Source organism: Thalassophryne amazonica, chromosome 1, assembly GCF_902500255.1.
Source record: "Thalassophryne amazonica chromosome 1, fThaAma1.1, whole genome shotgun sequence".
Classification (NCBI taxonomy): domain Eukaryota; kingdom Metazoa; phylum Chordata; class Actinopteri; order Batrachoidiformes; family Batrachoididae; genus Thalassophryne; species Thalassophryne amazonica.
Window position 1 is genome coordinate 70863066 of NC_047103.1, and position 26374 is coordinate 70889439.

At 39.0% G+C, this 26374-nt stretch overlaps 1 protein-coding gene across 4 annotated transcripts in view; it reads left to right on the top strand.

Moving 5' to 3' along the window:
* The window catches only part of col11a1a (collagen, type XI, alpha 1a), a 363765-nt gene that overhangs the window by 205267 nt on the left and 132124 nt on the right, over nucleotides 1-26374 (top strand). For all 4 annotated transcript variants that reach the window (XM_034171602.1, XM_034171606.1, XM_034171594.1 and 1 more), the window contains 6 exons: nucleotides 5025-5078; nucleotides 7681-7725; nucleotides 7897-7950; nucleotides 8331-8375; nucleotides 12211-12264; nucleotides 14583-14636. In XM_034171602.1, the coding sequence (XP_034027493.1) occupies nucleotides 5025-5078; nucleotides 7681-7725; nucleotides 7897-7950; nucleotides 8331-8375; nucleotides 12211-12264; nucleotides 14583-14636 (306 nt within the window). The remainder of the gene's footprint in view (nucleotides 1-5024; nucleotides 5079-7680; nucleotides 7726-7896; nucleotides 7951-8330; nucleotides 8376-12210; nucleotides 12265-14582; nucleotides 14637-26374) is intronic.

Sequence of the window (26374 nt, forward strand, 5' to 3'; positions counted from 1 at the left end):
GGGGGAGGAGCATGAAACACTATTTTTATTATAATATTGGGATGCCTAAAACCTTTGCACAGTATACAGTGGGGAAAATAAGTATTGAACATGTCACCATTTTTCTCAGTAAATGTATTTCTAAAGGTCCTACTGACATGAAAGTAAAAACCCAATTAATCCACACATACAAAGAAACCAAAGAAAATAAGTACAGAAATTAAATTATATTTAATAAAATGTAATGATACAGGGAAAAATCATTGAACACGCTTATACCCCCATCACACATAGATAGCCATCACGCAGAATGGCATCAGAATGGTGAATCAGCACACATCTGAAAAGTGTCGGGTTTCAGTTCTAAAACACTCTGACAGCCAGTGCAAGAGTCCACACAGTTGGTCAAAATTGGGACACCTATCCGATGGCGGTCCATGTTCAATCTGAGGACCATCTGATCGCAATTTACATATTCCAATGGCGGCAAAACAGTACAGTGGGGGAAATAAGTATTTGATCCACTGTCAATTTTGCAGGTTTTTCCACCTACAAAGAATGGAGAGGTCTGTATTTTTTTTATCATAGGTACACTTCAACTGAGACAGAATCTAAAAAAAAAAAATCCAGAAAATCACATTGTATGATTTTTAAATAATTAATTTGCCTTTTATTGCATGAAATAAGTATTTGATACCCTAAAACACAGACCTTAACAGCTGGTACAGAAGCATTTGTCTGCCATTACAGAGGTCAGACATTTCCTGTAGTTCTTGACCAAGTTTTCAAACACGGCAACAGGGATTTTGGTCCATTCCTCCATACAGATCTTCTCCAGATCTTTCAGGTTTGGAGTTTCAGATCCCTCCAAAGATTTTCTATTGAGGTCAGGTCTGGAGACTGGCCAGGCCACTTCAAGACCTTGAAATGCTTCTTACAGAGCCCCTCCTTAGTTGCCCTGGCTGTGTGTTTGGGGTCATTGTCATGCTGGAAGACCAAGCCACGACCAATCTTGAGTGCTGTTAGTGAGGGAAGGACGTTATGCCAAAATCTTGCAATACCTGACCACATCCATCCTCCCTTCAATACAGTGCAGTCGTCCTACCCCTTTGCAGAAAAGCACCCCCAGAGTATGATGTTTCCACCCCCATGTTCATGGTTGGGATGGTTTTCTTGGGGTTGTTCTCATCCTCTAAACATGGCAATGGGGTCATTGTCATGCTGGAAGACCAAGCCACGACCAATCTTCAGTGCTGTTAGTGAGGGAAGGACGTTATGCCAAAATCTTGCAATACCTGACCACATCCATCCTCCCTTCAATACGGTGCAGTCGTCCTACCCCTTTGCAGAAAAGCACCCCCAGAGTATGATGGTTCCACCCCCATGTTCATGGTTGGGATGGTTTTCTTGGGGTTGTTCTCATCCTCTAAACATGGCAATGGGGTCATTGTCATGCTGGAAGACCAAGCCACGACCAATCTTCAGTGCTGTTAGTGAGGGAAGGACGTTATGCCAAAATCTTGCAATAGCTGACCACATCCATCCTCCCTTCAATACGATGCAGTCGTCCTACCACTTTGCAGAAAAGCACCCCCAGAGTATTGTGTTTCCACCCCCATGTTCATGGTTGGGATGGTTTTCTTGGGGTTGTTCTCATCCTCTAAACATGGCAAGTGTAGTTGATCCCAAACAGCTCTACTTTGGTCTCATCTGACCACATGAGCTTCTCCCATGCCTCCTCTGGATCATCCAGATGGTCACTGGTGAACTTCAAACAGGCCTGGACATGTGGTGGCTTGAGCAGGGAGACCTTGCTGCCCTGCAGCATTTTAAACCATGACGGCATCATGTGTTACTAATGTAATCTTTGTGACTGTGGTCCCAGCTCTCTTCAGGTCATTGACCAGTTCCTCCTGTGTAGTTCTGCGCTTTCTCAGAATCATCTTTACCCCACGAAGTGAGATCTTGCATGGAATCTGAGACTGAGGGAGACTGACAGTCATCTTGTGTTTCTTCCACTTTCTAATAAATAATCATAACAGTAGTTGTCTTCTCACCAAGCTGCTTGCCTGTTGTCCTGTAGTCCATCCCAGCCTTGTGCAGGTCTACAGTTTTGTCCTTGATGTCTTTAGACAACTCTTTGTTTTGGCCGTGGTGGATAGGTTGGAGTGTGATTGATTGAGTGTGTGGACAGGTGTCTTTTATACAGGTAACAAGTTCAAACAGGTGCAATTAATACAGGTAAAGACTGCAGAATAGGAGGGCTTCTTAAAGAAAGTTACCAGATCTGTGAGACCCAGAATTCTTGCTGGTTAATGGTGGATCAAGTACTTATTTCATGCAATAAAATGAAAATAAATTATTTAAAAATCATACACTGTGATTTTCTGGATTTTTTTTTTTTTTTTTAGATTCTGTCTCTCACCGTTGAAGTGTACCTACAATAAAAATTACAGACCTCGCCATTCTTTGTAGGTGGGGGAAATCTGCAAAATTGACAGTGGATCAAGTACTTATTTCCCCACTGTATCTGAAACGATTTGAGTGCATACGAGGGAACCTCAAGATGGATCTGGCATGGCAAAGCCTGCTGGTATGACCTGCACATGCCACGTATAATAATGTCCACCCCCTCCCCAAAGAGCGCAGATGAACTGTTGAAATGTATATGGCCCACTTCATCATGATAATAATTATGAATTATTATCATGTACAGTGAATATGAACAGCGGCTATCAAACCGAAAGCTCCATGCACTACTGTGCACATGCCGCCACAAATCTGAACAGGCTGTTATATCCACAGTAGACCTTACAGTGCAGATATTTGTCCATTCCTTCCCATGGGCGATGTAAATAATGTGAACTATTGTGTCATCATATCCGTATATAACATGGGCAGCGGCCCTTCTCTGTGGTGGGCAGTAATGCGTCATTACACGTGTCAGGCTCAGAGCTGAACAGATCTCACCGCTGAAATACATTATCACCTTCTAACTCTGTAGGAGATGGAGACATGGAACTGTTGTGCCAGGCCATGACAACATTAATAAACATGAATTTCACCACCAACAGAGGTCCTGGAGTGTTTCACAGCATCGACATGGATGTGGAGCCGGGACTGCAGCCTGTGGTTAAAATCCTCTCACCCGGCTGGTGTGTGCTGGAATGAACCACACAAAATAAATTCCATGTGATAATCCAACCATCGCAGTGTCCAGAGTCGCATTGTGCTGCTAAAGTGAGCAAAAAAGAAAAAAGACATTAAAGTTCACTGGAAAGGCTGCGTCTGACGCATGGGACTGCTTGGCCCACTGCCAGCAAACTTTCAGCAAAGCTGTCCACTGGCACGCGTGCGCACATGCACTCCCCTGCATGGACATGCACCCCCATGCACGCACATGCGCCCCCGACACTTAGTGGCGCACGTGCATGTGAGGAGCACAGCACTGCCTCCGACTCTGGGCCTGTGTTTGCCATGCAAACGTTTGAACATCGGGCAGTCTGCAGCGACAGCAGTCTGTATCATCTACCTGTTGTCTACATGTGCTTTGGATGCCATCGTGCAGGTGTGGATGAGGTAGTCTGGATACGTTCTGACACTGCTGACCACGCCTCTTTTCCTCCCGACTGCCTCGGATTATGGCAATATTTGCCGTGTCGGGCATGGTTCCTCCACATTCTTGCTATGTGTGAAGGGGGCTTTACAGAAATTTATTTAATACTTTGTACCAGAGGTGGGACAAAGTCACCATCAAGTCACTCTCAAGTCATGAATCAGCAAGTCCCAAGTCAAGTCTCAAGTTATAATGACCACCAATTGTTTGCAAGATGACTTGAGACATGACTTGGGACTTGCTGATTCATGACTTGAGAGTGACTTGATGGTGACTTTATCGCACCTCTGCTTTGTACAAATGCCTTTATTGGTAATAACAGCTTCAAGGTGGCTCCTGTATGGAGAAACTAGTCACATGCATTGCTCAGTTGTGATTTTGACTCATTCTTCCACACAAACAGTCCTCAAATCTGTCGTATCCATGACTAAAGACTGATCTGATGCAAAATCTGAGTTTTGAGATCTGTTACATCCCTGTTATGCTGGGGGAAATACTACCTTCTTTCTTTCTTTCTTTCTTCCTTGTATGACTGCCATAACATAGTAATGACAATTATATATTTGTAATAATAATAGTCAAATCTTGGTTTTCCTCATTTCTTTTTTTAATGTATTCTTATTCTTAATGCAACATGTTTTGAGGCGCTGCAATACGGGTAAGATGAATTTAGTTTTTCCTTTCCTCTTCATAGGGTTTAATAATGAAGAGGTTGTGCTGTCTTATATTTGCAGGTGCTTCAATTTATTGTTTGCTTTCAAATAAAATGGTTGTTTTTGTATGGGTTTTTTTTTCCATATTTGTAGTTGTGGTTGTTGAATATTTATTTTGTTCCAGTGCTAGTTGGATGAACAACGCATCGCTATGTGTTTTGGGGGTATCACATACAGCATGGGCCCATTCATTCGTGGCACAAACTAGTCTTTAGATAAAATTGATTAATATGTTGAAAATGTATTTTCACTGACCCCCCGCAAACGACCTGAGTGTCATTAAAATTTTTTTGCTTCACTTGTAGTCATGTGTGACTGTGGGCACCCATTAATTTTGGATTGGTCGGCACATCACTGGAGGGGAAGATCGAAAAACTTTTTTTGAAAAACCAGGGAGCATTAAGTCATTTTTTTTTTCAAGCTTTTCACTGAAATATCTCAGAAAACACCATCTTCACAGTCACAGCAGTTGTTGAGCATGGTTTATGATGTTTTTTAAAGTCCAAATCTTTTTGTTAAACAGTATAAACTAACTGTAAAGGTCATGAAGTGCTCAGTTTTGTTTTTCAAAAGTCATGATAAATTCTGCATACGGGCCACGGTGTGAAGCTACAGGACAAACTGAAGATGACTTTCAATGATAATCCAGATAAATGATGCCATTCTCACACATGCTGTGACCCTCCCTGCTTCTTTTCTCCTTCTGCTGTTAACAGGGATCAAGTGGCTTCCCTGGGTTCCCTGGAGCCAATGGCGAGAAAGGAGCCAGGGTATAAAAGACACACACACACGCACAGAATGCATAAAATAAAATCACGACTGCAACCGATGCCAGCATGAACAAAACTGATTTATCTTCTAAAAGAAACTGTTTAGTGCCTTGGTAGAAAAAAATATCAGTACTGAGGACTGAACACAATATATGAAAACAACTGAGTCTGTTCTGCATTTTTTTGCTTTCTTATGAATAAGTTAACTCATCAATAGTTCATACTGATTAATTGCAGTGGCACTCTGCAGATGGTCTATTTTTAGCTAACATATGCTGATATCACACCATGTGACTCATGATAGGACAAACTCATCACAGCGTAAAGCATTGCAGTTGACTGTAAACAGAGGATTGTATGGCATTGTTGTTGACTTACAACCATCTTAATTATTCCCTGCCCTACAAACAAAATATCAAAAGATGATATAGTCCAGAGAACCACGTACTTGACCATCAAGGCTGGATATTCATCTCAACTTTTGCCATGATGTCTGAAGGCCCTCTGGCCTAAGATAACCAAATCTGGCACATGAGTAGCCTGAATGTGGGGAACTATCACCATAGCATTAGTGACCCAATTTGCATAATAATTAGTTTAGGGGATCATTGAGGGCACAGATCTCTCCATCTATGCCCACAGAATTAGGTATGAGGTGACCCTACTGTTCACAGATTCAGACATACGTTTACACACACCTTGGTTAGAAACTTTCAAACTCTGTTATCCCCAACTGCACTGTTTTTTTTTTTCCCAAAAAAATGTGTTCAATCAGTTGCAATGTCTGCTTTGTTTACATATAAAGTTATTTTAAAAAAAGTACCTTCAAAGGAGATTATAGAGTCAGATTTGTGACCAGAGGATCCTCGGTTCAATTCCCCATCATACAGTGAATTTCACTTTCAATTTAGTTTCATTTATATAGCACCAAATCAGAACAAGGTTGCCTCAAGGCACTTCACACAAGTAAGGTCTAACCTTACTAACCCCCAGAGCAACAGTGGTAAGGAAAAACTCCCTCTGAGGAAGAAACCTCAAGCAGACCAGACTCAAAGAGGTGACCCTCTGCTTGGGCCATGCTACAGACACAAATTACAAAACAAACATACAGGAAATGTTGTCGGTGCACAGGACAGTTTCCAAAACAGATACCACACCCATCTCTGGATGGAGCCGCACCTCAAACAGAGAGAAAAGAAAAAAAGCAGAATCACCCATCGGAAAGACAACAAATACAGTGTAATGTGTCAGCATTAAGCAACAACAACAACATCAACAAAAAAACAGAAGAAATACTAAGGTGACTGTCTTACTAATGAACTCACCAAGAAGTCCTTGGCAAAGACTTTAATCCTCAAATTGGTCCTAGTGTGTGATTGAGCATCTTGAATGGTAGCACTCTGACATTGGTGTGTGTGTGTGGGAAATAATTATAAAGCATCTTGAGCGCATGCATGCAAAGTGTTAAAGTACTACAGAAATGCAGTCGATTTTCTATTGAAGAAAGATTTGTTCCAGTTTTTATTCACTGCATCACAGTATCTACAGTTTATATACATACATTAAGATGAATGTCATTCAGTAGCAAGGAAGATTTCTGAAAATTTCATAAATCAATGGAATTACTTTTAAAAGTTAGCAACCTCGACCCTCCTGAGAATCCATCTTGAAAAGATTCATGGCACCACAAGATCCTCTACACTTTATTGTACAAAAAATGTTATGAACCTTGGAACTATAGAGATTTCACATCGAGCATGGAGGTCCAAATTTACACCCAGGAATTAAAAAACCTTTGTTCAAAAGGTCTACAAAACCTCAGCATCACAATTCAGAAATTGTAGGATCTGGAGGCATCAGATAGAAATGTGGCACCATCCACCTTTAACAGAGCACTTCAGCACCATCACTTAAATGGTTGTCAAACAAGGAAGCAGTCATTTCTCTAAAATCTACAAAAAAACTAAACAGAAATTGACGGCTGCTGATAACGACAACGGCTGAGCCTTTATTCAGTGATGATTGCTCAACAGTTAACCCCAAATTACACCACTCATTCAAAAACCTTTACAAATAATTTAGCAATTTTTGGAATCTTCCATGATGTTTTAAATAAGCCTCCATCTACACTCTACACTGTTTAGCCTCTGAAAAGTTGACAAAGTGCCTAAAAACTGAAATAAATAAATCTCCTTCCTACTATTTTAAATAAGATCATATGGAAAGTTGATACTGCAACTGACAGCATGCATTTCTGCTTCTTAAGTCAATAAACTATTGTGTAAATATAGAATACACAGTACATAAGTCCAGGTATATGCTATTAGACATCATCAAGACATATGTTTTCAACAAAATTACTTGCATGTAGTTTCAGCAGTGAAGGAAATACCAAGGTAGTTTCTGTACACGTAATCATAAAATTTTCAGACTTTGAGTTTGTTAAAAACAAAATTGCAACTATATTTAATTGCAAATATGCCATTTATGTGTTTTGAATGTTAATGTTAATGTTTTTTTGGATGATCTGTGTTTGAGGTTTAGTGTTTCTTATGAGCAGAAAGGATGTACTTAACTTGGTTTGATGCTGGTTATCTAACAGGGTGTTGCAGGCAAAGCTGGTCCAAGGGGACAAAGAGGTCCAACGGTATGTTGTTTTCAAGCTGAGCCATATTTAACAATTCACCAACCTGAATAATTCACACTTGTAACTTTTTTTTAGTATTACGGGAGTGCATTGTTGTCCTGTACTTTGCTATGTAAATAGTGTTGTTAGGTTTTGTATTTTGCAAGCCCGATGTTCTTCTCCACTCTCTAGGGTCCCCGTGGGGCTCGAGGAGCCAGAGGTCCAACAGGCAAACCCGGTCCAAAGGTATACCGCCTGTGTTCAGTGGAATAAATCATAACTCTCACTGTTATTGTTAAGTTCTTTTTTAGGCTTGGTTTATGAAGAACCAGCTCAACACTGGTTGTATTCAAATGAAATTAAATTCTAAGTTCTGTTTCTGACTTTGCTTTCTGCCATTTTCACGACGTTTTGGAAGAATAATGTAAAAAAAAACCAAAAAAAAACCCAAAAACAATATGTTTTTTCAGGAAAAGTACATTTAGTGACTAGCTCAAGGCCAGTGACTAATATTCATTGATTTTAAAGCCCAAACAATAAAAACATTTCTGTATATTTAAAGAAGAAATATGTAAGAAACAGAAAAGTGTACTGGAATGTGAATGATGATTTATTCTTTATTACAGGGTACAGCAGGCAACGACGGCCCTCCAGGACCGCCTGGTGAGCGAGTAAGTCCATAACTAACATAGCAAGGCTGAGGGAGCTTGAACATATGTGTATACAAACTCCAAGCAGATTGTCATAAGACTTTATCAATAACGGCACTCCATTAAAAATTTCACTGCTGCAATTCATGGTCATTGTCATCCACCTCAACACTGACAGACACGTGAATCGATTTTAATGTTTTATTGTAAAAGGTAGTATCTACCTTCAAAATTCTCATAACCATCTCAGAATGATGTGCACATTGATGTGGATTGTGAAATAAAAAGAAGAACATACTGACAAGTAAAAGTAAAAGATCAGTTGGGTTTTTCTTTGGGCATAATATTATATTGTACAGTAAGTCATGACAAAGAATTTTACCAACACAACAACTAAAAGTAACTAATAAGGGCCCCATCACACGAGAGCACAAATGCCGTATGAATCACACGAATGAGAAAAACAAACAGAATTCGAGCTGCATTTGTAGGTGACAGAGATTTGTACAGCCATGTATCAATGCTGTACAAATACCCAGAATGTGGTATGAGAATATGGACATTGGAAACCCTTGAATATACACTCAAAGACATTGCAGCTGTGTTTAGGATGTTGAACTCAACTTTACAAGTTGAGCTGATTTGTAAAGTTGTAAGAGCTCTTTATGTTAAAGAGAGGTGCCAAGTGGACATAACTAAACGTAACTGCAGTGTTTTATAGTGTATTGAATTGAATGGAAACTTGAAAATATTGAATGAACTGAGAGAATTTGGGACAAAATTTCAACTCATTCTGCCATCTGTTGTTTGCAGTTGGTAACGCTCAAGTAATCAGATTACAAGTAATCCAAATGTATGTACATTCATTCATTCATTCATTCATCTTCTACCGCTTAGTCCATTCAAGGGTCACGGGGAGCTGGAGCCTATCCCAGCAGCCATACAGCGCGAGGCGGGGTACACTTAGGACAGGACGCCAGTCTGTCGCAGGGCCACAAACAGACAAACAAACACAGACACACCCACACACACACCTACGGACAATTTAAAGATTCCAATCCACCTAACCCGCATGTCTTTGGATGTGGGAGGATATATATATATATATATATATATATATATATATATATATATATATATATATATATATAATACAAATAATGGATGGTAAAGCTGCGCCTCGTCCAATATAACTTTTCTTATGTATGTACATACATACATCTTTGTATGTCCATACATACATGTAATCCACATGTATTCCTTCAAAGTAATCCTACCCAATCTTTTATATATATATATATATATATATATATATATATATATATATATATATATATATATTATACAAATAATGGATGGTAAGGCTACGCCTCGTCCAATATAACTTTTCTGAATCCAATATGTCTCTATGTTGGATGACTTGCCATCCATCGTTATGTTCTCCACCCCCCTCCCAAATTAAGAAAACAAAGAGTCAAGTAAATTAGATCAATTTATTTTGTTGTGAACAGCATATGATTGATTCAGAGTACATGTTGCCATTTTTTCAACCAGTGTCTGGCAGCTAGTTCCTGACCATTTTGTGCGGCGCTCTGATTGGCTAGCTGTTGGCAGTAAGCTCTAATGCTATTGGTCAGTGGGAACCGATCCAATATAAATTTGGGTCCTAGCCTTTTTGGATCCTTTTGGATCTAACATAACTTGCTGACGCCAAGCATGCCAAAATACAGGTAAATGATGGACAGAAAAGCTAATCTGTGATTGGCTATTGCAATCTGAGTGGAGAACATATATATATGTATATGTGTGTGTGTGTGTGTGTGTGTGTGTATATATACAGATTTACTTTTGTGTATCTCGGATACGAGGACTTCATTCTCTGAACTCATAAAGTTTGTCTTCTTCATATTCAATGTGCTATTTTCTTGCATGTACAGTTCTGATATATTGAACAGGGAGCATACCTTTATATGGTATTATTATCATTTATTTAATCATTTGCTATACTTGCTTATTCCATTTATGGGTCACGGGGGAGATGACACCTATCCCAGCAGTCACTGGGTGAGAGGCGGGGTACACCATAGACAGGCTGCCAGCCTGTTGCAAGGCCACATACAGACAGACAAACACATTCAAGCACACAGTCACAACTATGGTCAATTAAAAATTTCTAATCCACCTGATCTGCATGTCTTTGGAAGTGGGAGGAAACCAGAGCACCCAGAGGGACCCCACACACATACAGGGAGAACATGCAAACTCCACACAGAAAAATCAAGGTGGAAGTAATCCCATGACCTTCTTGCTGTAAGGGAACAGTGATAACCATTAAAGTCATTATTAGAGCATTACTTCTGCTAATTTACAATCCCCATGAATGTACACTGATTTATGCACAGGTGGCATTCATTGTGATTACACAGGTATTATACACAGTTATCACATTTGCTACTCTGACATGTCACACTCCTGTTAGCCCATCATATGAAAAAAAGGAAGTGAAATTTAAGATAGAATAAAAGATATTCTTGCATGAGGGAGGAACCCTTGCCCCCCCCCTTTTTTTTTTTTTTTTTTGCAAGTTTTAATTTTGTGTTAGAATGCAAGCACTAATGACAGTTGTTGTTTGAAACATTATTTATCTGAAATGACCATGACTAAACCTTTTGTCAACTGAAAACTCATCCTTGGAGATAATAATTTAGAATTAAAATAAGTAATTATTCCACAGCAAAGCAGGACAATCATAAAGTTCTTAATGCCAAAGTTGCTCCCAGTGTATGGATGAGCACTTTGAATGGCAGCACCGGAACACTGGTTTTTATGTGAATGTGTGGCAACATTGTAAAGCTTGTTGATTGTGCATCTAGTCACTCTAGTTATTGTAATAAATTCCTGTTTTCTGTACGATAACACATTGAAACATTGAAAGTGCTCCAAGTGCTCATATCTCTGCCAACACTTCACACATATTCCTATGATGAGAGATAAAGCAGGATGGCACAATAACAACAAATTTTTTTTTTTTTTTTAACTTGGTGAATGGATGGGGTATGTAGATAGTACATAGAACTCTACAAATACCTGTTTTATACATAAAGATCTGTGCATTATCTCGAGAAATTCTCAAATATGTTGCCAAGTACCCTATCTTACACTGTGAAGGAAAGTGAGAAAGAATTCCTGGAGCTGCCGCTCTCCACAAGTTAATGGAATTTTCCTTTGCTCTTACTCTACCCTTTAACCAAATTTTACCAAATTTCCCAAAAATCGATTCAGCAGTTTTTGGCCGATCATGCTGACAAACAGAGCATGTCAAAGGTAAACAAAAAGGGAAATTACAATTCATTTTTAAAATTGCTGTAATTCATTAGTCCCAAATTTATTGATTTTTTTTCCTCAAAGTGCATTATGAGATGTTTGAAAGTGTAAGATATAGATATGATTTGAGCAAAACTAGTAAATTTAAGTGTAACAAAGGAAAGCATTTTTTTAAGTTGATTGTTTTTAACTGTTTTCAGTGAATTTATATCTGTGTTATACAGTATAATCTACTAGCTGGCAGCTCTGATTTGTAACAGATACCAAAAGATGACTTACTGGCCTGTGTCTTTGTTTTTTGTGTTGAATATTTTCCTTCTGTTGTTTTCAGTACTTCTTTTGATACTGTGCAATTACAGTTCACATAGATTCCCTTTTTTACATTTGTTACTGTTATCTGCTGGCTATGGATGTATGTATGTGTGTGTATTGATTTATTTATTTCATTCAACACAAGATTATTACTGAGAGACTATGTGAACACCATCATGGTTTCCATCTGACGTCGGTCTGACTGTCTTATTTATTGCAGGGACCTCAAGGACCTCAGGGACCAGTGGGTTTTCCTGGACCAAAAGGCCCCCCTGTAAGTATTTCTTCTGCTTTGACGGTGTATGTATGGATACTTTACCATGCTGCTATCTTCAGTGAGGTGTTTTTATTACAGCCGGTTCCTCAGGTTCATTTTCCAAGCTTTTCCCCTCCAGTTTCAATAGCAAATTAGGTTGGTTTGCAAACATTATAAGTCAGCATTGATTCAATTTGAAGCTTTCATGGAGTGCGGTAATACATCGCAATATCTCTAATTCTTTCCAGGGATCATTAGTCTAACTGTTATTGGAGTAGAACCCACTTTCTCACTCCCTGGTCTAGGCAGGAGACAAGTGGTACTTTCCACCTATCGATTCAGGTTTGATTCATAGCCAGCCCTCAGCCACTGAGGGTGTTCCTACCAAATAAAACAAACAAACAAACAAACAAAAAAAAATACTAAGACCTGTTACTTTTTCATACTGGAGCAATCCTCTACCTGTGACTTTGTCAGTGTAAAAATTCGGTTTGTGTATTACATGGTGCCTATAAGCACTGTACGCTGAAAAAAATAGACATGTCCTTAGAGAACAAATACACTGGGACACAGGCAGTTTTATCTTCTCTCGAGGAGATGGTGTGATTACTGCCATTTGAGTGTGAACACATGGCTTACAAAGTTTTTATTTTGAACTTTTTTTGGTGATCTGTCTTAACACAAATAAGTCACTCATTTTTGTTGATTGAGATTCAGGTGTGGATGTTGGATCTTTAGCTTCAGTTACAGACATACAGACATCAGGCTTTTTTCATCCATTGCATGGAGAAAGAACGGATACATCTGGATTGATGAATATACAATTATAAATAACTAGCAAGTTGCCTGTGGGGATCCATGGGCTCTAGATTGGGTAGTGTTTCTAAAATAGGTAGCTGACGTTTTTCAAGGGTGGTAACAAATTATGAAAAGTTTCCATAATGAGTTCAGAATATTTTTAGAACCTTAGACCTCAATAGTTTTTAGAGTAAGAACTCAACAATTTTATTTCCCGGTAATTACAGAATTTTTTACTATCTTGATGTATTTCTAAATTGCTAAGGTTCTTGTTATATACACACTACAATAATAATAATAATAATAATAATAATAATTATTATTATTATTATTAGTAGTAATAGTAGTAGTATTACTATTTTATTTTGTTTGATTTTTAAATGACCCACAATGGAAATAAGTGTTTTCACTTTCTTGTTTCATTCATGTATTATTAATGTATTTATTGAACTCACAAAATAAAAGCACACACGCACACACACACCATATGTATTGCTTTTTACAAGAGAAAGAAAGAGTGCATGAATCCCCATCACCAAAGAAGCAAAAACATGAAACAAAATCATGACTGGTGAGGGCATAACGCATTCTGCAACCTTACCACTAGATGGCTAAAAATCTGACATGCTGTAGTTTTAAATTCTCATTTCACTTTGGAAGATGTTGGACTGTAAGAGAGGAAATAATTTTTTTTTTTTTTTCTTTTTCTTCTTTCTGTGGGCTCTTGTTTTCTGGTTCACCAGACTAGGTCATCACTCTCAGTCTCATGTGATCCCATATGGAAGCATTCTGGCTCTCTAATTTCATGATGTGCATAATTATTTGCAGCAACCTTTCCTCTAGTTACACTTCTTGATGCAACACCAGATCTACAAGGAGATAGAATCTAATTTACATGTTTTAGGTGGAAGGATATTAAAGGCAACACTGCCTTCTGTGTTGCCAATGTGCTAGTCTATAACAGACTCACTCTTCCCTCCTCTTGTTGGACTAATATCCTTTTTTCTTGGTCATAAGTTTTTCTGTCTTTTTTTTCATCATATATACGTATTTTATTGAATGTTCTGCACTTGGGTGTGACAGAATTTGTTACAAACTCTGTATGGTTGTTTTGCCTTCACATAGGTGATCCAAATTTTATTTTTGTGTTTTGCCTTCTTCTTGTTTGATTTTTCTGTTACTGGACAAATATTTTGTCAGTTCTTGCAGCTGGGTCTTTATGTAAATGAGACTTCACATCCAGCAACAACATGTCTGATTTATCAAGCCTGGAATACTTATTGGTGTGAAGATCACAAGCCTAAGCACATTTGATTTAAGAAAAAAAATAATAAGCATCCAGATTTTTTTTATTTTTTTTGCATACCTACATTCAACATTTTCTAGTTTCTATTTTAGTACCTTTTGTAGACAACATCAGTAAATGAGGGCCCAAGATTATTTAGTTTTGTTTGAGGTATGTGTTTTCAGAGCAGTTTTCTTGGCTTTGTAATCAATTGGTAGCCTGATGAGGGAGTATCTTGTTTTCCTATTAACAGGGACCTCCTGGGAAGGATGGACTGCCCGGACACCCAGGCCAGCGAGGAGAGACAGTGAGTCAAAAAACCTGATCAATGCAGAATATCTGTGTGCGTACAGTTTGTGTCAGCCTATTCTATGTTGTTGGGTTTGAGGTAAACTTTTCATGCTTGGACAGAAACTATCAGACGCGGCTCAAACAAACAGCTCTGGTCTAAAACTGCTTTACTCAGGTGGATAGCAGAGGTCGGTACACAAGGAGGCAGTCCAGAAAAAACAGCAGTACAAAAATCATCAGGCTTAAGGCATGGTTGTTGCAACAGGCTGGAGGTCAGGAACACACAAGGAGGCAGGCAGGATTATGGAATGCAGGTACAGAGCTGGAATAAAGGCACAAGGCACAACAATCTGGCAAAGGTCTAACACACCCATTGAGCTTATATAACCACAGGTGATGAGCAGCAAATCAGGAACAGGTGTGCATGGAAAGCACCAGAACAAGGGCGTGGTCAGAGAGGGAAACACCCACCACCAAGAACCAAGAGACAGACAAGAGAGATAAAGACAACCCAGGCAGGAAAAACCCAACAAGAGAATAAACTTACAAAACCAATGAATAAGAAAAATAACAAACAGACCAGAGAAAAATAAAAAGAGATAACCAAAGAAACTCAAACACGATTTATTATTATTATTATATTTATTATTATTATTATATTATTATTATTTATTTATTTTTTAGATATTTTATCTGGAATCTCTGTTGGAGAACTGCTTTACATTCTAAAACATATCAAGTGCTGATGCACAGCCAGACTCCTCAATGTTAATTCAACTTGCATCTGAATTAAAGTTACAGTTTTGGTAAAATATTGACTTTTTAATGTGTTAAATTTCTGATGCACAGTGTCACTTCATGACATACAAGTGTATTTTTAACATGATACAGAGTGATATGAATAGCATAGCAAAGGTGTCTGAGTGTACTTGAACCAAATCACAACAAACAGTTGCCCCAAGGCGCTTTATATTGTAAGGCAAGGCCATACAATAATTACGTAAAAACCCCAACGGTCAAAACGACCCCCTGTGAGCAAGCACTTGGCGACAGTGGGAAGGAAAAACTCCCTTTTAACAGGAAGAAACCTCCAGCAGACCAGGCTCAGGGAGGGGCAGTCTTCTGCTGGGACTGGTTGGGGCTGAGGGAGAGAACCAGGAAAAAGACATGCTGTGGAGGGGGAGCAGAGATCAATCACTAATGATTAAATGCAGAGTGGTGCATACAGAGCAAAAAGAGAAAGAAACACTCAGTGCATCATGGGAACCCCCCAGCAGTCTAAGTCTATAGGCAGCATAACTAAGGGATGGTTCAGGGTCACCCTGATCCAGCCCTAACTATAAGCTTTAGCAAAAAGGAAGTTTTAAGCCTAATCTTAAAAGTAGAGAGGGTGTCTGTCTCCCTGATCTGAATTGGGAGCTGGTTCCACAGAGAGGAGCCTGAAAGCTAAGGCTCTGCCTCCCATTCTACTCTTACAAACCCTAGGAACTACAAGTAAGGCCTGCAGTCTGAGAGCGAAGCGCTCTATTGGGGTGATATGGTACTATGAGGTCCCTAAGATAAGATGGGACCTGATTATTCAAAACCTATAAGTAAGAAGAAGATTTTTAAATTCTATTCTAGAATTAACAGGAAGCCAGTGAAGAGAGGCAAATATGGGTGAGATATGCTCTCTCCTTCTAGTCCCCGTTAGTACTCTAGCTGCAGCATTTTGAATTAACTGAAGGCTTTTCAGGGAACTATTAGGACAACCTGATAATAATGAATTACAATAGTCCAGCCTAGAGGAAATAAATGCATGAATTAGTTTGTCAGCATCACTCTGAGACAAGACCTTTCTAATTTTAGAGATATTGCGCAAATGCAAAAAAGCAGTCCTACATATTTGTTTAATATGCGCATTGAATGACATATCCTGATCAAAAATGACTCCAAGATTTCTCACAGTATTACTAGAGGTCAGGGTAATGCCATCCAGAGTAAGGATCTGGTTAGACACCAGTTCTAAGATTGTGGGGCCAAGTACAATAACTTCATTTTTATCTGAGTTTTAAAAGCAGGAAATTAGAGGTCATCCATGTCTTTATGTCTGTAAGACAATCCTGCAGTTTAGCTAATTGGTGTGTGTCCTCTGGCTTCATGGATAGATAAAGCTGGGTATCATCTGCGTAACAATGAAAATTTAAGCAATGCCGTCTAATAATACTGTCTAAGGAAGCATGTATAAAGTGAATAAAATTGGTCCTAGCACAGAACCTTGTGGAACTCCATAATTAACCTTAGTCTGTGAAGAGATTCCCCATTTACATGAACAAATTGTAATCTATTAGATAAATATGATTCAAACCACCGCAGCGCAGTGCCTTTAATACCTATGGCATGCTCTAATCTCTGTAATAACATTTTATGGTCAACAGTATCAAAAGCAGCACTGAGGTCTAACAGAACAAGCACAGAGATGAGTCCACTGTCTGAGGCCATAAGAAGATCATTTGTAACCTTCACTAATGCTGTTTCTGTACTATGATGAATTCTAAACCTGACTGAAACTCTTCAATAGACCATTCCTCGGCAGATGATCAGTTAGCTGTTTTACAACTACCCTTTCAAGAATTTTTGAGAGAAAAGGAAGGTTGGAGATTGGCCTATAATTAGCTAAGATAGCTGGGTCAAGTGATGGCTTTTTAAGTAATGGTGTAATTACTGCCACCTTAAAAGCCTGTGGTACATAGCCAACTAATAAAATAGATGATCATATTTAAGATCGAAGCATTAAATAATGGTAGGGCTTCCTTGAGCAGCCTGGTAGGAATGGGTCTAATAGACATGTTGATGGTTTGGATGAAGTAACTAATGAAAATAACTCAGACAGAACAATCAGAGAGAAAGAGTCTAACCAAATACCGGCATCACTGAAAGCAGCCAAAGATAACGATTCGTCTTTGGGATGGTTATGAGTAATTTTTTCTCTAATAGTTAAAATTTTATTAGCAAAGAAAGTCATGAAGTCATTACTAGTTTAAAGTTAAAGGAATACTCGGCTCAATAGAGCTCTGACTCTTTGTCAGCCTGGCTACAGTGCTGAAAAGAAACCTGGAGTTTCTTATTTTCTTCAATTAGTGATGAGTAGAAGATGTCCTAGCTTTACGGAGGGCTTTTTATAGAGCAACAGACTCTTTTTCCAGGCTAAGTGAAGATGTTCTAAATTAGTGAGACGCCATTTCCTCTCCAACTTACGGGTTATCTGCTTTAAGCTGCGAGTTTGTGAGTTATACCACGGAGTCAGGCACTTCTGATTTAAAGCTCTCTTTTTCAGAGGAGCTACAGCATCCAAAGTTGTCTTCAATGAGGATGTAAAACTATTGACGAGATACTCTATCTCTCTTACAGAGTTTAGGTAGCTACTCTGCACTGTGTTGGTATATGGCATTAGAGAACATAAAGAAGGAATCATATCCTTAAACCTAGTTACAGCGCTTTCAGAAAGACTTCTAATGTAATGAAACGTATTCCCCACTGCTGGGTAGTCCATCAGAGTAAATGTAAATGTTGTTAAGAAATGATCAGACAGAAGGGAGTTTTCAGGGAATACTGTTAAGTCTTCAATTTCCATACCATAAGTCAGAACAGATCTAAGATATGATTAAAGTGGTGGGTGTGGACTCATTTACATTTTGAGCAAAGCCAATTGAGTCTAATAATAGATTAAATGCAGTGTTGAGGCTGTCATTCTCAGCATCTGTGTGGATGTTAAAATCGCCCACTCTAATTATCTTATCTGAGCTAAGCACTAAGTCAGACAAAAGGTCTGAAAATTCACAGAGAAACTCACAGTAACGACCAGGTGGACGATAGATAATAACAAATAAAACTGGTTTTTGGGACTTCCAATTTGGATGGACAAGACTAAGAGTCAAGCTTTCAAATGAATTAAAGCTCTGTCTGGGTTTTTGATTAATTAATAAGCTGGAATGGAAGATTGCTGCTAATCCTCCGCCTCGGCCCGTGCTACGAGCATTCTGGCAGTTAGTGTGACTCGGGGGTGTTGACTCATTTAAACTAACATATTCATCCTGCTGTAACCAGCTTCTGTAAGGAGAATAAATCAATATGTTGATCATTATTATATCATTTACTAACAGGACTTAGAAGAGAGAGACCTAATGTTTAATAGACCACATTTAACTGTTTAGTCTGTGGTGCAGTTGAAGGTGCTATATTATTTTTTCTTTTGAATTTTTATGGCTTAAATAGAGTTTTGGTGGTTATTGGTAGTGTGGGAGCAGGGCACCGTCTCTACGGGGATGGGGTAATGAGGGGATGGCAGGGGGAGAGAAGCTGCAGAGAGGTGTGTAAGACTACAACTCTGCTTCCTGGTCCCAACCCTGGATAGTCACGGTTTGGAGGATTTAAGAAAATTGGCCAGATTTCTAGAAATGAGAGCTGCTCCATCCAAAGTGGGATGGATGCCGTCTCTCCTAACAAGACCAGGTTTTCCCCAGAAGCTTTGCCAATTATCTATGAAGCCCACCTCATTTTTTGGGCACCACTCAGACAGCCAGCAATTCAAGGAGAACATGTCACTCCCGGTCTGATTGGGGAGGGGCCCAGAGAAAAACTACAGAGTCCGACATTGTTTTTGCAAAGTTACACACCGATTCAATGTTAATTTTAGTGACCTCCGATTGGCGTAACCCGGGTGTCATTACTGCCGACGTGAATTACAATCTTACCAAATTTACGCTTAGCCTTAGCCAGCAGTTTCAAATTCCTTCAATGTCGCCTGCTCTGGCACCCGGAAGACAATTGACTATGGTTGCTGGTGTCGCTAACTTCACATTTTCTCAAAACAGAGTCGCCAATAACCAGAGTTTGATCCTCGGCGGGTGTGTCGTCGAGTGGGGAAAAACGGGTTAGAGATGTGAACGGGTTGGCGGTGTACACGGGGCTCTTCTGTTTAGAACTAGCGTCCTCCTCACAGTCACCCAGTCGGCTCTGCTTTCCCGGCCTGCTCGGGATCTGCCAGAAGGAAACTAATGGCGGCTAAGCTACCTTGGTCCGCACCGACTACAGGGGCCTGGCTAGCTGTAGAATTTTCCACGGTGCAGAGCCGAGTCTCCAATTACGCACACCTGGCTCCAAAGCTACGAATAAACTACAATTATTACAAGTACCATTACTGCTAATAGGAGGCGAGGAATAACTAAACATTTCACACCCATGAGCAGAAAAGTGCAGGAGAGACAGGAGAAGCCGCCATGCTAAACGGCTAAGAGCTAGTAGCTGCGCTAAGCTAGCGGATTCCTAAACACCACAAAGTGAATAATGTGTAAATAATTTAGAGGTGATTCAGCAGAGGGAGTGCCTTTAATTAAGGCACGTGAAGATTACACTGTGAACAAATCGTTATCTAGGTAACTAGATCAATCTAACTACGCAGATTAAACAGCTAACAGACACAGCAAAACACTGCTGTGCTCCGGAACAGGAAGTGATACAATACCGCAGTGAGAGCCAACCACCAGTAGAGGCAAGCAAGAGTACGAGTAAGAGTAGTGAGTGAGTGTGGTGTGCTTGAGGTTTAATCCTGTAAAATCAATCGCTGATGGAGTTTGTCCTTAATGTCATCATGCTCATGGACCTTACTTGTGTGTAGTGCCTTGAGATGACCTGCATTATGATTTAGTGCTGTATTAATAAATTGAAAGTGAATTGAATTGAACCCCTCAAAAAGGATATATCAGAAGGCTAGAAGATCACCTGCAGTTTCAAATGCAGTTTAATTTTATCTTCAGGATGACAATTCATTCACAGCATTACAACTCATAATGGACTTACGCATATGCACTCACAGAGCTGAATCAGCACTGATATAATCAATTCTGAGAAATGACTGTCCAAGGTTTAACATCAGATGTGTTAAAATAACATTTGAATAGTTAAAGCTGACAATGAAACATCTGACTACTTTTTTGCTGTTTGTGGTGGGAAAAAATGAAATCAAAGGCCAAAAACATTATTTTCAGCTATCTGTCTGCTTCAGTCCTACAAGTGTTAATAACCAGCACTATAAATACTCACTGACATCTCCCCAAAAGTTGCAAATTAGACCTTTTCAGCTCTCATTCTTCAAATTGCTTTTTGATTGCAAAACAGATCTGAGCCTCCTAATTGGAACACTGCACTATAATCCACTACTTCACCCCTTTTGTAATTCTTACATTTCCTATATATAGGGGATTGCAATCAGCAATACAGTGTCTCATTGTTCCATCAGTGGCCCAGATAGGTTTAATCACAGAATTATATAGACAAAGGCTCTGTGGGCTCTGTTTGTCTCATCTCTATTTAGTCGAGCACAGCGAAACCAGATGGAGATGAAAGAGATGGATAGCTATCCTTTCCTCTTCAAGAATCTGTCTTGCTGCTTTGGCAAGCTTGTAAATGTTCCCTGGAAGGATGTTGACTTTAGATTGTCCATGTGCAACAATGTGTGCTTGTTACAATTGTACCAATCCCTCTTCCATGACATTTGAGCTACAATGATTAAAATTTCACAGAACCAGCCGACATAAAGTTTTTTTTTTTTTTTCAACATCACAAAATAGTCTCTCGATACATTTATGAGCTCAATGAAAAATTATGTTTGCTGAAGATGTATTGATGCATATCTGCAGTATCCCACAGGAAAGGATTTATTTGACAATAAAAAAAAAGCAAAGTTTGACTTGAGCACATTGAGCTGCGAGTTGCAACTCTCCACTTTGATTTCTCCTTGCTTTGTATGCATCGACACACCTTTGATGAGGCTCAGAGGGCAATAATTTCTTCTAAGAGCTTGACAGATCATCACCTCCATCATCAAACCTTCCCTTTCCTCGTGCCTCTTTTCTATAGAAAGCGCAATCCACCACAGACGAACGCTTCCCTGCCTTTACTGCCATTCAAGCGTCAACGATAAAGTATTCATTAAGGTGTTTATGGCTGTGGATTTATGTGCTGATGAACAGGCACCGCAACCATCCAGTATGAGAATTGATCACAGCAATAAACATGCTCATCGGCGCTCAGCCCCGGCAACATGGGTTACATTGGAGGGAGGGAGCATAAAGATTTGAGTCAGTGTCTCAGAGTCGCTGCTGATGCTGTAATAGTGTGGCCTGAAGCTTCTCGCTGAATAATGCATCACAATAAATCACAACACATAGTAATCAATATGCCTGGAGTCATAAATCGGCCAGTATCTGCTCAGAGTGGGGTCTGAAAGCTTGATTTGGTTTGTAGGAAAACAGGTACTTGGAATAAGTTACAAAAGCATCACTTCACTGAACAATAGTTGAGAATAGTGCTTGATAATTAATTGATTCTTGTGGAAATGCCACACTTAAACGTGTATCTCTTTTAAAATCTCTGGCAGTATTATATTTGTACTATATGACTGGAAATGTTTTACATCAGTGTTCATTTCCTCAACAACAACAACAAAAAAATAAAAATAAAATCAAAAATGGTTCTCAGTAATCAACTAAAAATAGGCAAACGAGAAGACACTCAGAGACAGGAGCACCGCCAGGGATTTTGGGCCCCATGAAAAGAAATCTTCCTGGGCACCCCCATAGCCAGCTGTCAGGCCGATGGAAAATTTTGATACCGTTTTACATAAAACTATGCATTTTAATGATATTTTTGACTATCATTCCCATATTTGTGAAATGTAAAATGTGATTTGACAATTACTTGGTAGGTGAAGCACTGAAAATACAATGAAATTCATTGAGATTCAATTATTTCCTGCAAGACTGATACTCTAGACTGACAAACATATATATATGTTTGTTATATGGCTGGTTGTTGCTATTTAATCTTCTGATTTCCAGAAAATGTAAACGTTTCTCTGATTTGATTGAGTGCAGTCACCCAGTCTTCATGCACTAGAAATGTTCTCTGTTCTTACTGCAAAGCAGAGGGATTTCAGTCCCAAACTACTGACCAAACATTATATTTCAGTGTTAGCTGAAGCTTTCTAAACCATTAAAATCATTCTGAAATAAATACAGACAAATATAGTCTTTTTTGTTCAGGTGGGGCGGTGGATGGGGGGGCTGACAGACATGCTTCTGCTCCTGATGTGCAGAACACGTGTCATTTTTTGAGCAGAACAGCTTGCTAAACATTTGCCTGCATTGATTATATAACTAAAACAACAGTGAAATGTATAAATCCAGAGTTTTCTTCAGAAATATGAGCTAACGTGGAGAAAAGTGAGCTAGCTTATGGACAAACTTAGGAACAGACAACAGGCTAACATTCCAGAACTTTCCATCACAGACCCTACTTGCCTATGAAAAACTGGGTGATATACTGTCGACCCCTCGCGTCTTTCTCCTGTCTAAGCTTTTTTCAATCTTTTTTTCTCTCTGAGCTCTCTGAGCTGTTTTGCCTCTCCCCCTACACTCGCTGTCTGTGAATGTTTCTGCAACAGTCTGAGGGAGCAGGTAGACTGAGGCATTTTACGTAAATACGGGGGAGTAGGTTGAGAAATGTTTCTAAAACAAATAAACTTAGTGTTACCAATACATTGTAATTAAAATATGTGTGATTGTAAGATTATAACTGAGTGTCATATTAATTTGTCAGTATTATAATTGTATTAAGGCCCCTAGAATACTGTTCCTTATTCTCCCTTGCTTGGAGAGCACATTCCTCCATCAAAGCCATATTTTGCTTAAAATCTATTCTGGATCCTTCGATCCAAAATCTGTTTTTGATCAAATTCAAGATAAAATCCCTCATTTGAAGGACATTATCCTTCTGGTCACCAAGTTTCATGAACATCCTCTCACAACATTTTGAGTTAAATGTTGCTATATGATAAACACTCTTCTAGATCTCTGTTCAAGAATATATTCTGGATTACAGCTAAAATTGAATCACTTATTTCCCATCTGATCAACACCTTTAACTGAAATCCATTCACTACTTTTTGAGTTACGTATCTTGTTAAAAGGTAAACAGACAGACAAATGCCAGTCAAAACATTACCTATTTGGTGGCAGTAACACGAATTATGTTTTTTGTGTGTGTTTTGAAGATGATATGGCATTTAATACATAATATGTGTTGTTGGCATACTACATTCCTCAGAAGCAAATGTAACTTCAAATGGACATTTTCTGGGTACTTGATGAAAAATTACTTTGAAGATTTCATAATAATTTCATAATAAGCACAAATCAACAACACATTTTTTAAAGTCTATGAGCAAAACTGCAAAGTCCACCACATTTTACAAAACATTTTTAATTCAAATGTTTTCCAACTAAAATTAGACTAAAACTAACTATAGTCAAAAGACTAAAATTAAACTAAAACTGAACATTTTGCCAGAACACTAATGCTAACAGTCAAATGAAATTTAGTGACAAAATTAACATTACTTTATTAAATTTGGCATTAAGAAAGTTGGAGATGGTTTCCATCATGTTACTGCAATTTGGACACTGTCCAGGAACTAATCCATTTCAGACCACATCCACAGACTAGCTCCTGAAGACTTTTCATGTTGATCTTAATTACATAAAAAAGAAAATCACTTTATTTGGGTTTTATATAATAAAAAAAATTGTGGTATCATCTTTTGTATTTTGCAAGAAATAGAAATTGTTTCATTTCATATGCTGCATTAAGTGAGTATATACCACAGAGGCTAATAATGAGTACTAGAGTCTGCAGTCCCAATGCTGCCTACTAAACATGAATGTGCATTCATGGACAGCGACATGACACCTCCTAACCGGGCAAAATATTGACGAAGTGCCTGGATGTTAATGTATTTTCAATGCGGATATGCGACAGAACACACTCAGGGAAAAAAGCTCACAAAATACATGTTAAAATGTCATTCTGACCTGATGTCGACCAGTAAATTAGAATTTACATTAAATTATGTAAGGAAAGTATTAAACTTATTTTATGCATTTTATTGATGGCATTTTGAATGCACAGAGATACCGTGACGAGATCCTGAGGCCCATTGTTGTGCCAATCCAAGAACATCACCTCATGTTGCAGCAGGATAATGCACGCCCCCATGTTGCAAGGATCTGTACACAATTCTTGGAAGCTGAAAATGTCCCAGTTCTTGCATGGCCGGCATACTCACCGGACATGTCACCCCATTGAGCATGTTTGGGATGCTCTGGGCCGCGTATACGACAGCGGGCACCAGTTCAACAGCAACTTCGCACAGCCATTGAAGAGGAGTGGACCAACATTCCACAGACCAACAATTGACAACCTGATCAACTCTATGCGAAGGAGATGTGTGGCACTGCATGAGGCAAATGGGGTCACACCAGATACTGACTGGTATCCCCCCAATAAAACAAAACTGCACTTTCAGAGTGGCCTTTTATTGTGGACAGTCTAAGGCACACCTGTGCACTAATCATGGTGTCTAATCAGCATCTTGATATGGCACACCTGTGAGGTGGGATGGATTAATCTCAGCAAAGGAGAAGTGCTCACTAGCACAGATTTAGACTGGTTTGTGAACAATATTTAAGGGAAATGGTGTATGTGTATGTGGAAAAAAGTTTTAGATCTTGAGTTCATCTCATAGAAAATGGGAGCAAAACCAAAAGTGTTTCGATTATATTTTTGAGTGTGTATATATATATATATATATAATAGTATTTTTGCACATTATCTTTTATTAACCAAGTTTCATTCATGAAGTCAGTGGTGTGGGTGCACATCTTGTGTGAGGCTGTGACGTAAGGGGCACGGGTCAATTATAATCTGTGGGCAGCAGCTCGGTTATTTAAGTGCAAAATAAAAAAATCGCCGGTCTTGTTGAGCAATTTTAATTAATAACGACAAGTATTTAACTAGACATCGGTCCTAGCAAGGGAAATATCAACTTGACATAAGAGTTAATGGTCCGTGTCCTTGGACCATTAACACGTGTATGTTGCATGACAGGCAACATACACGTGTTAATTGACCAAATGTCATGGACAAAGTGACAAGAATACCCAACCACTTACTTATGGAAGGAAATGGTTGTCTCCCTTCTTCCTCTGTTTGTGGGATTGCCAACCATGGTGCAGTTTCCGGCATATTCCACTAGTTTCTTGACGAGAGTAATTGAGCATCTATGCGCGCTGCCCAGTGAGTTGCCCAGATCCAAAATGGCAACCAGCCTCCTTGCTGTGACAGGGCTCAGTGCGACTGCGGACTCTAGCTCTTATATTGACCTCTGTGGTATATATGTCGTGAGAAGAATTACTTTTTTGGATAATTTTTAATTTCTGTTTATGTATGATTGATTTTGCAGTGAATAATGCACATCCCGTAAATGACATGTTCCATGCTGGGAATTAGGCTTTGTTAACATGAGCAGTGGGTGACATTGCCCTGCACTGGTATTTGAGTAGCTTAAGTTATTCTTCTGAGTCACAAACCCCTGAGATTCTCCTCTGATGACCTTTCCAAAGCCGACCCAGTGAGAAAATAGCTGTAATGTATGTGGAATGGTAGAAATACCTACAGCTGATGGAGAAGCTTAACTGTTCTGTTGAATCATTGCATAGTACTTTACACAGTTTAAAATCAATTTCACTTTGGACCAAGCAGTACTTCTGGAGACTGAGCAATGTGTAAGTAATATCATTGCTAGTATATGAACACAGATTTAACAGTTCGTAAATGTAGTTATTTAAGAACCATCATTAGAATGAAATAGACTCTGAT